We start from the raw sequence: 14,489 nt of genomic DNA, 5'->3' as shown, positions 1-14,489 counted from the left end.
GTTCATGAGACATTCTCCCACGAATAGAGTAGCTCGCAGTGACCATATCTAGCAGAGACTGTCAAAGTGGGGCTCCACGTAACTCTCCCTATTCTAAACTCTATTCTAACCTCCACTCCTCCACCTCCACCTCCAACTCCACTCACGCATTGATGCATACTATGATAGTGATGGTGGAGGGTGAGGGGTTGTCAAGTATATATAGTACTCCATTGGGCCCTACCATTGATACGTAGCTTGTATCCGTAAATGAATTATTTCGAATACACCATGTCGATCCCTACTACTATGCGTGCTGCCAAAGTCGGTGTAGATAAGTGAGTTTTTCCCGTTCTTCTCTTATTCCTCTATCACAAGTAGTCTTAGCGTCAACCCATTACCATCTGTCATGTTCCTGTTTCATACTCATCCATCTCAATATCTCCTCCGACTCTCAACTACTGTTCAATATGAACGGACTCGCTCCGGTCGCAATAACAACCCTTCACCAGTGCTATACAGGCTAGACATTTGCAATGTAAGACACAAAGGGTCAAATAATCATCATGAAGACCGCACACCAGCTCAATCGCAAATTTCCTTCCTTCATGATGTCAAAGATAAGATAGCGTAAATGATAGAAAATCATACTGACATACTTTAAAGACATCACTACGATCTAGTGACTCTACCTGTCCCTCAGCCAAAAGGATATGAATGTCTTTTAAAAATCGGTGCAGCGGGATTTTGTCATACGGACACTATGGTACTAGAAGGGGTATTCGGTGGTAATAAAGTAATTGGGAGTCATGAACCTTCTGGAACTGTGGTAGCTCTTGGAGAAGATGCGGAAAGGGATGGGAGAGTGAAATTGGGTCAGAGAGTAGCAGGTATGTTAAAGAGAGATGTTTGTTGTGAGTTGTACTCTTCTTATTGTCTTTGATCACCCTTTCTTTTCATTATCTCTTGACTATATTGGTTGGGCTTTTGAACCAAGTTGGCTCCCTGATCCCTGAATCTCTCCATCTTCCCGAGTTGGAAATGGTCTATGTTAGATCTTCCAACCTTTCGCTCGTGTGGTGAAGCGATCAGATAGTACATATTACATCTCCGCCCAGATGAAGATCTCCTGTCATCCTCATGTTACATCGACTTCAACGATGTGGATGTCACCAACCTATAACTTGGATTTGACTAGCTGACTAACAGTCGAATGTTCCGATTGTAAACTCGTCGATTGGATGTGAGTCCTATACTCCTATATCTTTCTCTACTCAATCTCATATTTCTCATCTCCCACATCGTCCCTATCCCTTCATCATCCCTTGTACCACCATACCGTCCCTACATCAAGATCAAACTGTAGAGAATCTTCTCTCATAAGATCATTTTTGATTCTGTCTTGTGGTCTGAATGCTTGAAACATCTGCGATCAATTGCTGAATCTTCGATACTGACCAATAGATACTGTCAAAAAGGTCTTAATTCCGGACTTGACATTGATGGTTTTTTCTCAGAATACGCTATTGTCGATTCCCGTTTCTGCGCTACATTACCTGACAACATGTCTTTCGAACAAGCCGCTCCGTTGACTTGCGCCGGTTTGACAATTTACAAAGCTATAAAACTTGCCGTGGAGAAAAAAGGTATATTACCTGGGAAAGGTATATTGGCTATTAGTGGTTTAGGTGCTTTAGGACATTTAGGTACTCAGATGGCAAAAGCTATGGTGAATCATTTTTTCTCCCAACCCTCACATTATCTATCAAAGGCCGGAACCGTGAAGATCGTTGAGATTGAGTTGACCCTCATCTGGAGCCAATCTATGTCTATAGAGTTGAAGGAGAGGATAGTAGAGGCTGACATAGGTGTTAGGGCTACACAACAATCGGTATCGATGCTAGACCAGGACCTATATCATTGGCTAATGAGATGAAACATAAACCCGATTTGACTATCGACGCTTCGAAAGTCAATGTCGAAAAGGCTAAAGAAATGATTAATGATCTACGTCCAAAAGGTTATTTCGGATGGGAAGGAGTTGATGGTGAGTTATATCTTCTTTCTCTCAGTACTCAATCTATGGAATTCTCCTACCTTATCAGACTTGAACTCTCCGCTTTTTCCAAGTGTACCCTCCCTTCCTCTTTGCCCAGGGGGATCTCGAACAATTTAGAAAACGAGGGAATGACGTACTTATGGTAATGCTAGGGAATTCCCTGTAAAAGTTGACTATCAGCAATCATCATGTGCGCAGACGCCGTAGCTTCTCAACGTTACGCCATCAACCTTCTCGTTCCACACGGTTTAATGGTGATCGTAGCTCAACCACCAACATACACGTTCGAATTCCGTGATTTCATTTTCAAAGATATCTCAGTTATCGCCAGTATGCACGGGAACGAGATACAATTACAAGAATGTGTTGATTTATGTGCCAAAGAGGGAATAAGGACGGAAACCACTACGTTCACTTTGGATCAACATAAGGAAATGTGTGATGCTATTCATCAAGATGGTTGGAAGGGGAAGGCTGTGATGGTTTTTGAGTAAGGCCGTTGTGTCGATGTGTAAGTTCATGTCGAATGTTTTTATTGTCGTAGGTCAATTAGTTGAGTAGTACGAATAGTCATTAAGATAAGTAGTGAAGTAAGTTCTTGGTGAAAGCATGAACATCTAATGAGGAGTATCCCAATGGCCAGTGGAATGAAAGCAACGATATCAAATCCAAAAGTATGTTGCATGTTTCCGAAGTATGAATCGATCTAAAAAATCGATCGATCGTTCCAAACTTTTTTTTCGCCCCACTCGCACTTGTAACTTGTCCACTTTACATTCCCTCTACAATTTTAAGCAATAACCCGCATTTACATACAGAGCTCGCATGCTCAACGATCAGACTCAGGGTGTACGAGTACTCTACTGTTACCGACTGGACTTGAAGAAATAGATCGCTAAACGGAGAGAGTAGTATCTCATGTCGGCCCGCGCCAAAGCTTTGATAGGCTTTAAAAGAAAATGCCAATTTCAACCCCTATGCCGTCATTCGTCTTCCTTCTCAAATGCCGAGTCTACCGATATAGGTTCTCAATTGAGGAATGTGATGCGTAATGTTCCTCAAGTGAGTCTCTGATTTCTTTTCCGACATCCACACACCACCATCTCCTCTCTTTGTGTTTGCTCCATCGCCTTTGTCTTTCGTCCTTCGTACCACAATGCTGGAATGGGAGTCGCCTTACTGTGAACTATATCGACACTCTATCTCGTTGGTTTCTGCTCTTCCAGAGTCATACGCAGGCTTACTGGTACATCTGCGATTCTTGGTGGTATCTAATCTGAAAGCGAAGTAAAAATCAATGACTGATCTCAGCCTGTATCTATCGCCGTATGCCGTATCCCCTCTCATGACCATCAAGTAGAATATAGAGGCGTAACATTATCTTCTTTCACTTCTTTAGCTTTATATCCACAACCATTAGTTTCTTTCGCACTTCGACTTCCTTCACGTATGGCCGATTGTTTACGACCGTCTCTTCCTCATTTTTCCACCTCACAAGTTCAATCAGCTGCTCCTGATCAGCATCATTCTCGAACGTCTCGCTTTATACAACCCGAAATCGCTTCCCCTTCCTCTCTCCAACCATCCGACTCTAAATCTGCATCTTTATTTCCCCTCGATACGCTTCAAACCCTTTCTCACTTACTCCCCTCTTCATCCTCTCAAACACCTAATATTTCTCTTTCATCAACATCATCATACAAATTGCCTTCTGTAGCCGCGAATGCCACTTCCAATCCCTCATCTACCCCCACTACAACGTCACATTCAACAGAACTCAGTATATCTCTCTTATCTTCTCAATATCAATCCCTAGCTGAATCCCTCTCTCGTCCCTCAACCGACCAAAAGGAAATCTTCGATAATCCTCAATGGGACAAAAGTGACATACCAGTCTTACGAGATAGTCTAGGATGGTTGAAATGCGAAGTGGTCACCAGTATCCCTCTTGGATCTCTTATCACAACCCCTACATCCACATCATCAAAACAAGATATCGGAATGGTCCTCCCCACATCATATGACTCCACAATCACATCATCCAATGAACATTCCACCACGGATAGGAAAAAAGAAGGAAGCGAATTATTCATATGCAAAGTTTTGTCCGTCCATCTCGGAGGAGGTCAACCCTTGGTACATCTCAATAGACGTTATACGACCGTATCGGATACGATATGACCATGCATCGCTGATCTTGCCCGTGTACATCGGGGAACATAGGGAAAATGTCTGTTTTTTATAATTTGGCGAAAGGTTTGTTCGTGGCGATGCGGAGTTTCACGCAACACAGGTTCTTCATCGCCACCGTCGTCTTTCCCTTCTCACGTTCAGTCTAGAAGGCACATTTTAAGTCTTCTTACCTCCAAGGCCTTGGATATTCTCACGGTCTGGCAGTTCTATTTAGTTCTAACAGATTGACTTAAATCCCCCTCTTCCCCAGCAGAATACTCCATCACACTCGACATATTCAAGGGTCCACGTACTTACACAAGTAACTTGATCACCAACACAAACACCACCATGAACATCCATAACCTTCACCCTGAAGATTATCTTACACTTGAAGTCTCCAAATACTGTGCGCATAGATGTACTAAAGGTCCAAGCATGTTGAATACAGGCCTTTGGACAGCTCTGAGGCCGCCGGAACAAATGTATCCCCCCGATATCTCACTGGAAGAGCGACCAATGATGGATCTCCCGTTCAAATGACTGCTCAAATCCTCCACTTCGCGCGCCAAGACGATCATCCAATCCTGTGCGTGGTCTGTGGAGGTTTCATCATCGAAGAACAGAGGTCAAGAGAAGTCTTCCGTGTCATCTGAATCCGCAGAGGAATGGGTTTTAAATTTCACTGCACGTCGCGGCCGGTACAAATTGGAGGTTAAAAAGACCAAAATATCAACAAGTCCAGTCAACGTCGAAAAGGAACCACGATACCAACTTTGCATGAGCCTAATCTGGCCATCAGGCACCTATGTATCAACTTTTAAGGAGCGGAAGAGGCTGTCAGGTGAGGAGATCACATTTGAATGGACACAAACAATGACTAGTGACAAGAAAGTCCTGAACTTACATTCCGATCCCGATTCGAGCCATATGTTGCTCAAGGATATCACCACAAAGGGTGCAGAACTGCTGATCTCGTCTTCACGACGCCAAGGAACAATTCCCCATTGGAAGAACTTCGAACTCATCCTTCGTTATCACCCAAGTGGCATATATTCCTTTGATTTACTTCCTTGGGACCAAGACCTCTCCCGGGGAATGGATTACCGATTGGTTCATCCTAAGACTATAAACCAGCCCCGTCCATCGCATCGACTCAGTACACAGATGACTATAGGTCCGGATGAGGAATCAAAGAATGATAATGATCATGACGATGGTCATGCTTCTGATGATGACCTTGATAATGAGACACGGCCTTTACTAGAAAAAGGTAAAGCCCGTCAAAGACGTTGATGAGGAGAGGGCACCCGCAGATGTAATCCCACATCAGGACGACTTTTGCCGGGCATTGCGGAGAAAGGTAGAATGTAGTATCCCTATACCTGTCGCGTGGTGACAACTTTGATATGTGGAGGACGCCGCTGACAACGTACCTAACAGATACATAGTACAAAGATAGCTACTTTATTCTTTGGACAATGTATCTTCACCTGTCTGTAACTCTAGATTGCTACCGTGCATCACCAGTTGCGGATCTTGTCCCTTGAACCATCCATAGAACCGAAGGAACCCCTGACAGACAACCAGGATAGTTCGATAGTGAGTTTCAACAAGGTATCCACGGGTACTCCGGAAAGCGGGAAAGATACATGGTCCGTACAATACCGATCCCAAGAGGGTATCTTCCGCTGGGATTGGGAATCAGTTCAAATCACTCCCCGCGAGGCAATTCTTTCGAGAGATGATCAGCAGGTCATACTTGCTTCCGAAGAGTGCTCGAGAAGAGTCAAACTTGTTGAGATTAAAAATGAACAATCCATTGTGGTATTCTGTAGTGATCGCCGTCTAGAGCGCTACTCCGAGAAGAACACCGGAAACACGACCGAAAAGGACTCCAAAAACTCCCGGAGAAGACTTGCTTCTGGTGCATCAATACCTACGGTGAGAACCTACTCAATGTTACCATGACTCTCCGCCCGCATCAACTGGATAAAAATTTCACTACGGCGGTGTACGGAGCTCGCGTGAAAGGGACTGAAGATAATCTTGGAGAGTGATGGGTGTGTGTATAGCAGGAGATGGTTCGAGATTGATGGAATGAAGGATGAAATGATTATGATAGGATTGATGAACATGCGGAAACTTGTTAGCTACTCAACGAGAGTTAGTCATAGGGGCGAGGTAAGAGACAAACACCTGAAGAATCTGCCTTTTCCCATTCCGATAAGTCTTTTCACCCATCCCGTACCCTTGTGTGGACCCTCGACTCTGCATGATACCACAATGTGCGTGAAGTAACATGTTAGACCCCCAGTAGACGAGTCGTGACCCTGAATCCCATGCGTCCTCGAAGAATTTTCTGGCGTCAGTCTCACCTTTCATCGTCGTTCCATTATCGCTATCAAACCATTGTACTCAGCTTCAACTCCGCTCATCACCATGGTCTTCCAACATTCTCATACTTTCAAAGTTCTATCCAGATGAAAAACCCCTCTTACCCACATCTTTCACACTTTTTACATATCCAGAGATCCGCACACCTTACACGTCCCCTATGAGCACCCATGACGAATCTCCTGAAAGTCAAATCACTCGTACCGTAAAAGAATTCCAGCGGGTGATGGTTAACGAGGATGAAACTGAGGCAGATACTGCCCAATGGACAGTTGTCAAAGGGTCGGGCGCATGGGTCCCTGTGGATTTGCATTCGAGTACGCGCGAATTATTTGATCACGCTCAGGAGTTCATCGAATTGTCTACTCTAGGAGATGTGATGATTTACACCCAATCGCTCGAGTGGAAGGAAGGGATTGGAGGAGCTCCTTCCGATTTCCGGGTGTCTTCTGATGTCACAGGGAATTGGAGCTGTACATTAGCATGGTTCGATGATCACCCGCGACGATTGGTGGCCTCAAAGACCAAAAGAGAACCGGGCCGCTTTGAAGTTGCGGAGGACATGCCAGACCAATTTCGTGTGAGCATAACCTGGCAAACAGGTACATGTGTATTGACTAGGGATGAGCAAAAGAGACCCGGCCAAGAAAGTGTATACAATTACACACAAACCATGACATGTGACGGGAAAGAAGTGGTATCCAAGTACGATCTCGGATCGAAGTACTTTGAGCGTAAAGAGAAACCGGAAAGGACGATTTTGTGGAGTGTACTCGCTACTATTATCCTGAGCCTGGCAATACTTTCATAAGGGCTTTTTTGTTTGAACAATCCTAAGGGCCCACTTCATGTACGTCACGATCCCTGGAACCAAGACTTGTCAAGAATCATGGATGGAAAATCGGTTCAAAACGAGACTACTATCTGAGACTATTCAGCGTATGTACTTGGTACAGAGATGAATGCAGACCCGGATGAGGAATCAAACGATGATGATGATGGTAAACATGAGTAGAAGTGAGATACGCACTGCACGGTACTTGCTGACTTTAAATGGTCCAACAACTCTTGACCATTGTCACTACTCTCCAACCTCCCGATGGGACCGATGTTCTGACGGCGAGGATGATATTTCCCAGCTGGTACTCTGCCATTGACCCCGCCCTATCTCGTTGTTGGATGTTGGATGTTTGATGTTTAATGTTCCAAGTTTAGACATGAGCAACTGTTGTTCACTTACAGTGACGTATCGACCATTTTTGCGGGGCTCCCATCACTCGCCCAGCCGACGCCACGTGGCCATCATCAGCTGTCACCACGTTCCCCTCCTCGTCCTCTGATACTTAAGCTTAACGCTCATGCCCATCAAGCACCCCATACTGAGACTTCTCCCACGCCAAGACGTCAGTGTTGATGTTGTCTCTGATGGTTCTGGACCCGCCATCGTCTTCGTCGTCGTCGTCTCCATCGATGATGATGCATGAGGCGTAAAAGAATACACAACTGTAGCTCAAGGAACAGATCTGGCACAAGACTACTTTTTCTTCCTTGCCCTTCCTTCCCCCTCCCCTCCAAGAGGTATATAATGTCGCACTCTCCTCGTGATCACCATGCATCTCTTTCATCTTTCAACCCTCCTTCTATCTCTCCCTCCACCTCTTCGTCTCCCCCTTCCTCTTTCACTTCCACCTTTGAACCCAAAGCCAACCACGACCGGATTTCCTCTGTCCAAGACATTCACCCAGGATCCATATCCGCACCTACATCTCCAATCCTCAGGACCGACATGTTCCCTCAAGGACTATCCATTACTCCTCTCACTCTCCCCTCGATTCAACTGGAAGGATTGAAACACCCTCACATTCCACCTTCTATCACACAAGATCCGGCCGCTTTTCGATCCCAACTACAACCACACCCACACCCACACCCACACATCATCCAGTCTCAGTCATCCCGACGTCCCCGGCATTCGTATACTTCCCCTCCCGCCTACCATCTCTCACTGAATCCGACAAGAAATGGTCATAACAAACCCAACACTCCATCAACCTTTCCGAGACAGCCTAACTTTCATGCTCCAAATGGCACATCCATACCTCTTCCAACCTCGTCCACCGTCCGAGGTCGACCCAGTCCCCGTCAGTCCTTACCACGAACAATGGCGAGTCAAGGTGTTTCTGACGAGTCGGAGTGGGATAGCGATACGACTTTTGTACCACATAGAAGGGGGCATAATCATAGTCAATCACAACCCGACTTACCCACCATGCGTGCCAATTTGGAAGGTTGGGTCGATACTGTAGCGAGAGTGAATGGAACTTCTCCTTCTTCATCCACTGTAGCCGTACGACCTGGACTTAGTCTTCCTACTAGTGAACCAAGTCGACAATTGCTACCACATGCCAAGACCCAATCTCCTCAAACATCTTCAAATTCATCCATCGGGCAAGTTCGACCGCCGTCTCTCCCCGGTCCCACTGCCAATCCTCAGAACTTCAAAACATCACCTTCCGTCCAAACTATTCGTCCCTCCCCTCCGCAGATCATCCAAAGACCTTTGACAACGGGCTCCCCTCCGACACCCACTTTCAATCTATCACCCGACTCTTCACCTAGTCGATATCGACCCATGGGAGACATGCCAAGTTCCGAAGATGCAGATGATGATCTTGAAAGCACATCTGCTTCGTCAGATTCTCTCTCCTTTTCTCCCAGACGGGCTCAACTACGAAGACGTATGATCCCGGAGGTCTCACGTGCAAAGGCTCTCGGATTGTCACTCGGACCTGACGATCCAGATCTTCATACAAACCTTCGAAGAAATGCCTCATTCAGACCTTTTGGAGTGGATCCAGTGGAATTGGCAAGCTTATTGGAAAGTAGGCTACAACAGAGCTCATTGTATCCTTTAAGAATGCTCGCGGTGGTACCCAGTGTTTGGGGGATATGTGTGTTGATGCAGGCATTCATGACGGGAGGCTTGTGGGAAGAGGTCTGGCCTTGGGGAGTGGATTGGAGATTAGAGATGGTGGAGAGGTTGTTACAAGGTGGACCGTACGAGGGTACTTGGTTGAAAGTTTCAAGAGGGGATATGGTACTTGCTATGGCATGGGTGAGTGTTTTTACAAATAAATCTGGCTCCTGTGCACCGAGGTATCAATCCTGTGACCCTACTTCCGATGTTCCGTCCTCACGTAGTCGTTATGGACCATTCTCATGACATCCCGTTTTGGAACAATTCACTCCTTCATATCGTGCCAAGGATGTGGCGAAATGCGCTGACTTCAGGCCGCATGTACAGCACATTTCTGTTTCTGTCTAACCACCGGACTTACCTATCGTTGGCGATCTTACTATTCCCTCCTCTCAACCCTCACCCGTCTCCTCTCTCTTCAATCTATTTGCTGGCCCGCAACATACGTAACACTTTGGTTCCTCGGTCCTCATCGTCTTCTCCTCTGTTGGGTGGTTATAGGTATATCAACCGGTTGGTCCCGTTGCGTCCAAATGTGGGTGACGTCCAACGTCATACCTCCATCTCCCCGGGCCCGAGAGGGCGATATGACCCCAAATTCAGGTACTCGATCTCGAAATTCACCAGCACTACGATCAATATCCCTACGAGATCATCGAGGGTCTCCGGTCATGCGTCCCGCTGGATTGAGAGGGTGGGGAGCTTTCACCTATGGTCGGAAATGGGATTGGGATGCTGTGGCCAGTGAGGTAGGCTGGAAAGTTGGTTTTTTATTGTTGATCACGACTGCTTGGATGTTTTGGGGATTGGAGACGGGAAGACTTGTCAGGGTTTGATCTTCACCCTTCATATCGTTGGATTATCTGTACCATCTCTCAGCATCACTTCTCACACCTATGAACCCAAATATCACTCCACGATTTCAAGATTGCTCACGAATCTCACTTCACAATCGCCTACTATGTTCTTTCCCCCCTCAAATGGCGAGTTTCCCCATACTCAATCATACCCCTGTATACTGCCCGATCTTCCTTCTCCCTTCGTCATGTATGAACGACGCCATGCCTGATCAGTTCCATCATCCACACGCGTGTAGCTTTTGTAATTTTCCCCATAGATCTCACCTAGATTCAACAGATGATCCCTATAATCCAACATATCATACACGATAGAATAAAGTCTCAATACATACTTCATGCATGTTCAACACACGAGGGTTTGACATGCATGATTCCATGCGATTCATTCTATCTCTGAAATGAACATGCAAGTACCTGCTCATTCCTATGTCCGTATCAAAGAGCCTCTGAGTAAATGTTGATACAGATCATCACCACAACGATAACAGAAAGCTGCTTTGATTATGGTCTAGACCTCATATTGTGTGAACACATGGCTGGAGTCTCAATCGAGTCCGGTCTCACCATTGCAACTCAGCGTACGCGTATTGCTCTCATATCGTGAACAATGAAAATTTGGGGATTAAAACACCACAGAGAGCGGAAATCAGTCGAACATCATCCATATCATTTATTCTCTCTGTACAACCTGAACTCTACTAGAATCATAACTCTATTGGAAGATTTGCCCACTATCGGGACGCGAGAAAATTTATTCCAATACCCCTTTTTTTAGGTTGAACATTTCCGATCAACCGGTCGGATCTTCATTCACCCCCGACTCGATCAATAAAAGTGTCGGAAGGAAGGATTAGCGGGTCCTTCCGCTAATGCTGAAGTTGGAACATCTTTACTTTGCCAATTGACGCCTTCAGTGTCAGCTACGTCTTTTGTCCCAGATTCAAGTAAGCTGTTGATCGACTTAGATAAACGATGGAGGAAAGAGTTTTTTCCGAATAAGAAAGAATATATTGGACTTTTACTCACCTTGTTCTTTGTTACGACGCCTGTTATCAAGGTACATCCACATACGTAGGTAAATGACAATAATTAGACCTAAACCTTCTAAACCAGCGGTTATACCAAGTGGTTGAATGTACGCAGGAGCCCATTTATCAAGGAAAATGTTGGAACTGACGATACCTCCAGTATTGGCTAAGAAAGTGAATGAACCGACTCGGAAAGCACGACCATCTTCAGTAGGGTCATTACATTGATGCCATGTGTGGAATATCACCGAAGGAGTGAAAGAACCCATGGCTGTGAATGTCAACCTCTGTCCATCGACACATGAATTCATCCATCGATACATGATGATTCGCCCATCGACGCATGATGATTCTTCCATCGATGAATGATAAACTCAACAGAGAGAAGAGAGGTGAGAACGGGAGGTGGCGATAGAACACGAAACAAGAGGAAAAGAAAAGAAAAGAAAAGAAAAGAAAACTCACTGATGAGGAAAGTAGCAAAGTATCCGACGTGAATGCTGGTGACGGGGATGGCGGTGAGAATAATACAACCGACAATGACAAAGACAAGGGCGGATGCAAGATGAAAACCACGTTCTCTGAAATGATCAGAAGACCAGGTGGTGATGAGTAAGACCAAAGTTCCACAAACATAAGGTGCTACGGTATACAAATTGGTCTTGACCACACTGTAATGGAATCGACCGACTTGAATTATTAGCTGATGTAATTTTCGATAAGACGAAGACGACTTACTGATTTGAGTCAAGAAGTTACCAGCGACAGATGCGGCGGTACCGTAACAAAGAGCTGCATGTAAGTGTTGAGCTCAATACCATGTACTTTTATTATGTGTACGTATGTATGATGGAGTTTATAGAAGTAAACAATAGAAAAGATGAACATGATTATAAAACACGATCAAGTTGCCGACTTACCAATGCAAGCATAAACATAGTATTTCCAATCTCGTAAAGGCTTGAAAAACTTTTTGGCGTTGAAAGTGGTGTGTGTCTCGACGGAACCATCTCTGAGAAGACGTAATTTGGCCACTTCCCTCTCGCGAGCGGAAAGGAATTTAGCGGTTTCAGGATGCCACGGTAGAGAAAGAGCGACGAGGACAGCGAAAGCGACGGTGAAAGCGCCTTCGATGAGGAAAAGAATTTGCCATCCCCACAATTTCGAGTCCATCTGGAAAACACCATATGCGATGAGACTGGGGACATTAGCACGAGAAGAAGACGGATAGAAGAAATGAGATGAATGACTCACCCGGAGAAAGCACCAGAAAGAGCGTTACACGAATAAAAAGCGGCGATACGTTTACCAAGTTCACCACGGGTGTAGAAAGTGGTCAAATAGTAAATCAGAGAAGCGGCGAAACCAGCTTCAAAAGCACCAAGAACTAGTCATTAGAACGAAGTCCATTTTCTCCTATGAAACAAGATGATTCCCCAAAAGTCGAAAAGGTCAAGAGAGGTAAAGCGTGTATGTGAGATAATGATCTGCTTCACTCACTCAAACGAACAACCAAAACTCCTGCAAAGTTCTTGCAACCAGCGTTGATCATAGCCATGGCTCCCCATCCAAACATATAACCGGGAATCGTAAACCTGGGGCCAATCCTACGGGTCAAGAGGACACCGGGAACGACCAAGGTGGTGAAAGGGACGTAGAAAACGGACAACATGCTGTTTTGTCAGATTGGCTCTCGTGTGAATTGAAGGGGACAAACATGGAATAACCCTCGTGAGGAAAGTGGAGATCGGCTATATGGTCAGTATGATACGATCAAATCAGTGACATTTGACTTACTGGTCATACCGTCACTCTTGGCGTTGGAAACGTTGGACCTGTCTAACCTGAAACGGTCAGCTTGATCTATCAATGTTGGGGATGTATAGAACAGGGAAGAAGTTGAACGCACGAGTTGAAAAGGTAGCACCACCAAATGAAAGGCAAAATCTATTCGTTAGCATTTACAACACTACGTACCCATGAGTATTCTAAACTACAGGCTGAGGATAGTCGGATGAGAGGAGGTAGACCGTGAAAGTGGGGGGAGGTCGCACGGAACTGGAAAGGTGGAGGTGATAGAGTAGTGGAAGGTCCCGAGATATCATGGAGCTATCTCACTGGTTTGAGGTGGCATGGCCACGTCAAGTGTAAGAGGGGGGGGGAGGGGGGAGGGATGGAACATAAAAAAGGTAAAGAACATCTTTAGAACGATGAGAGAGAAAGACTCACATGCCAATCAAATTTCTTCACCACTGCCCGACTCTCCTCCGCAGTGAAAGAATAATCAGACATGTCGGCATTTTTCACTTCTTGGACGTCATGTTGAGAGTAATGAGCTTGGACGATCTTGTCACCCGCGAGCTCGGGGTCTTCAAACTTTTCCGAAGACATGTTTTTGAGGTTCTCCAAACGGCAAGGAAAAATTAAAGAGATGGACTCAACACTCTAGGTGGAGCGAGAACGAGGACGGTGGAATGAAGACAGAGATTCCACTCTCATCCAACTTATATCGAATTGGACAACGTCGAGCGAAACCGAAATTGCCGCCACGCCGCCTTATCTTCGCACGTCTTCGTGACATGACATGATAACGGGCTAAAGCCGACATCATATCTCGAGCTTCAGGGTTTCCCTTCCCTGTTCAGATCATACCCGGACAGGTCAGATTCTACCCGGAGCTTCATTGGTCAGGGTCCGATGAACGGGAAGCCTGCGTGGCCCGTGGGCTGCATGGCTGCAGAGAGTTCTCGTAAAATGAACCAATTGCTGCGAGTATGGCGACATCAAGTGAACATGTGAGCGAAAGGCGAAGTTTTCTACATTTGCTTGGCCGTTGTGAGCATAGTTGGCATGCCTAATTATTACGTGCTCAGTTATGATTATTACAACCTTAATCTGGCTAAATCCCCGGTTTCTCCCTCAGGGTCTCAGAATATCTCCGGGCCCCTTTGAATGTACCTCAGTCGTCTCTTTTCCCCTTCTGTTTTGCAGTTTCTACCTTAGACGTGTCTTTCCTA

The 14,489-nt window shown here is 45.6% G+C and overlaps 5 protein-coding genes across 5 annotated transcripts; 4 read left to right on the top strand and 1 right to left on the bottom strand.

The window, feature by feature from the left end:
• Nucleotides 1-270: 270 nt before the first annotated feature.
• On the top strand, nucleotides 271-2,532 carry TREMEDRAFT_66208 (uncharacterized protein; the record flags this gene model as incomplete). Its single annotated transcript, XM_007008298.1, has 6 exons — nucleotides 271-317; nucleotides 646-893; nucleotides 1,189-1,222; nucleotides 1,444-1,708; nucleotides 1,855-2,026; nucleotides 2,219-2,532. The coding sequence occupies 6 exons, from the start codon at nucleotides 271-273 to the stop codon at nucleotides 2,530-2,532; spliced, it is 1,080 nt and encodes a 359-aa protein (XP_007008360.1).
• A 424-nt stretch (nucleotides 2,533-2,956) lies between these two features.
• Nucleotides 2,957-4,219, top strand: TREMEDRAFT_66207 (uncharacterized protein; the record flags this gene model as incomplete). The annotated part of the gene is made up of 2 exons (XM_007008297.1): nucleotides 2,957-3,100; nucleotides 3,350-4,219. The coding sequence occupies 2 exons, from the start codon at nucleotides 2,957-2,959 to the stop codon at nucleotides 4,217-4,219; spliced, it is 1,014 nt and encodes a 337-aa protein (XP_007008359.1).
• An 867-nt stretch (nucleotides 4,220-5,086) lies between these two features.
• Nucleotides 5,087-7,418, top strand: TREMEDRAFT_66206 (uncharacterized protein; the record flags this gene model as incomplete). The annotated part of the gene is made up of 4 exons (XM_007008296.1): nucleotides 5,087-5,483; nucleotides 5,772-5,812; nucleotides 5,966-6,154; nucleotides 6,531-7,418. The coding sequence occupies 4 exons, from the start codon at nucleotides 5,087-5,089 to the stop codon at nucleotides 7,416-7,418; spliced, it is 1,515 nt and encodes a 504-aa protein (XP_007008358.1).
• A 1,350-nt stretch (nucleotides 7,419-8,768) lies between these two features.
• On the top strand, nucleotides 8,769-10,420 carry TREMEDRAFT_66205 (uncharacterized protein; the record flags this gene model as incomplete). Its single annotated transcript, XM_007008295.1, has 2 exons — nucleotides 8,769-9,722; nucleotides 9,899-10,420. The coding sequence occupies 2 exons, from the start codon at nucleotides 8,769-8,771 to the stop codon at nucleotides 10,418-10,420; spliced, it is 1,476 nt and encodes a 491-aa protein (XP_007008357.1).
• An 849-nt stretch (nucleotides 10,421-11,269) lies between these two features.
• TREMEDRAFT_46070 (uncharacterized protein) lies at nucleotides 11,270-14,038 on the bottom strand (the record flags this gene model as incomplete). Its single annotated transcript, XM_007008215.1, has 11 exons — nucleotides 13,702-14,038; nucleotides 13,382-13,419; nucleotides 13,270-13,316; nucleotides 13,190-13,223; nucleotides 12,973-13,145; nucleotides 12,727-12,859; nucleotides 12,393-12,670; nucleotides 12,211-12,264; nucleotides 11,938-12,162; nucleotides 11,471-11,743; nucleotides 11,270-11,352 (listed from the first exon to the last, which is right to left on the bottom strand). The coding sequence occupies exons 1-11, from the start codon at nucleotides 13,861-13,863 to the stop codon at nucleotides 11,270-11,272; spliced, it is 1,500 nt and encodes a 499-aa protein (XP_007008277.1). The 5' UTR covers nucleotides 13,864-14,038.
• Between the last annotated feature and the right edge of the window lie 451 nt (nucleotides 14,039-14,489).

The sequence above is a fragment of the Tremella mesenterica genome (genome assembly GCF_000271645.1).
Source record: "Tremella mesenterica DSM 1558 unplaced genomic scaffold TREMEscaffold_19, whole genome shotgun sequence".
NCBI classification, from domain to species: domain Eukaryota; kingdom Fungi; phylum Basidiomycota; class Tremellomycetes; order Tremellales; family Tremellaceae; genus Tremella; species Tremella mesenterica.
Note: the sequence above shows the minus strand (reverse complement) of the source record. Positions and strands in the feature narration are given on the sequence as shown.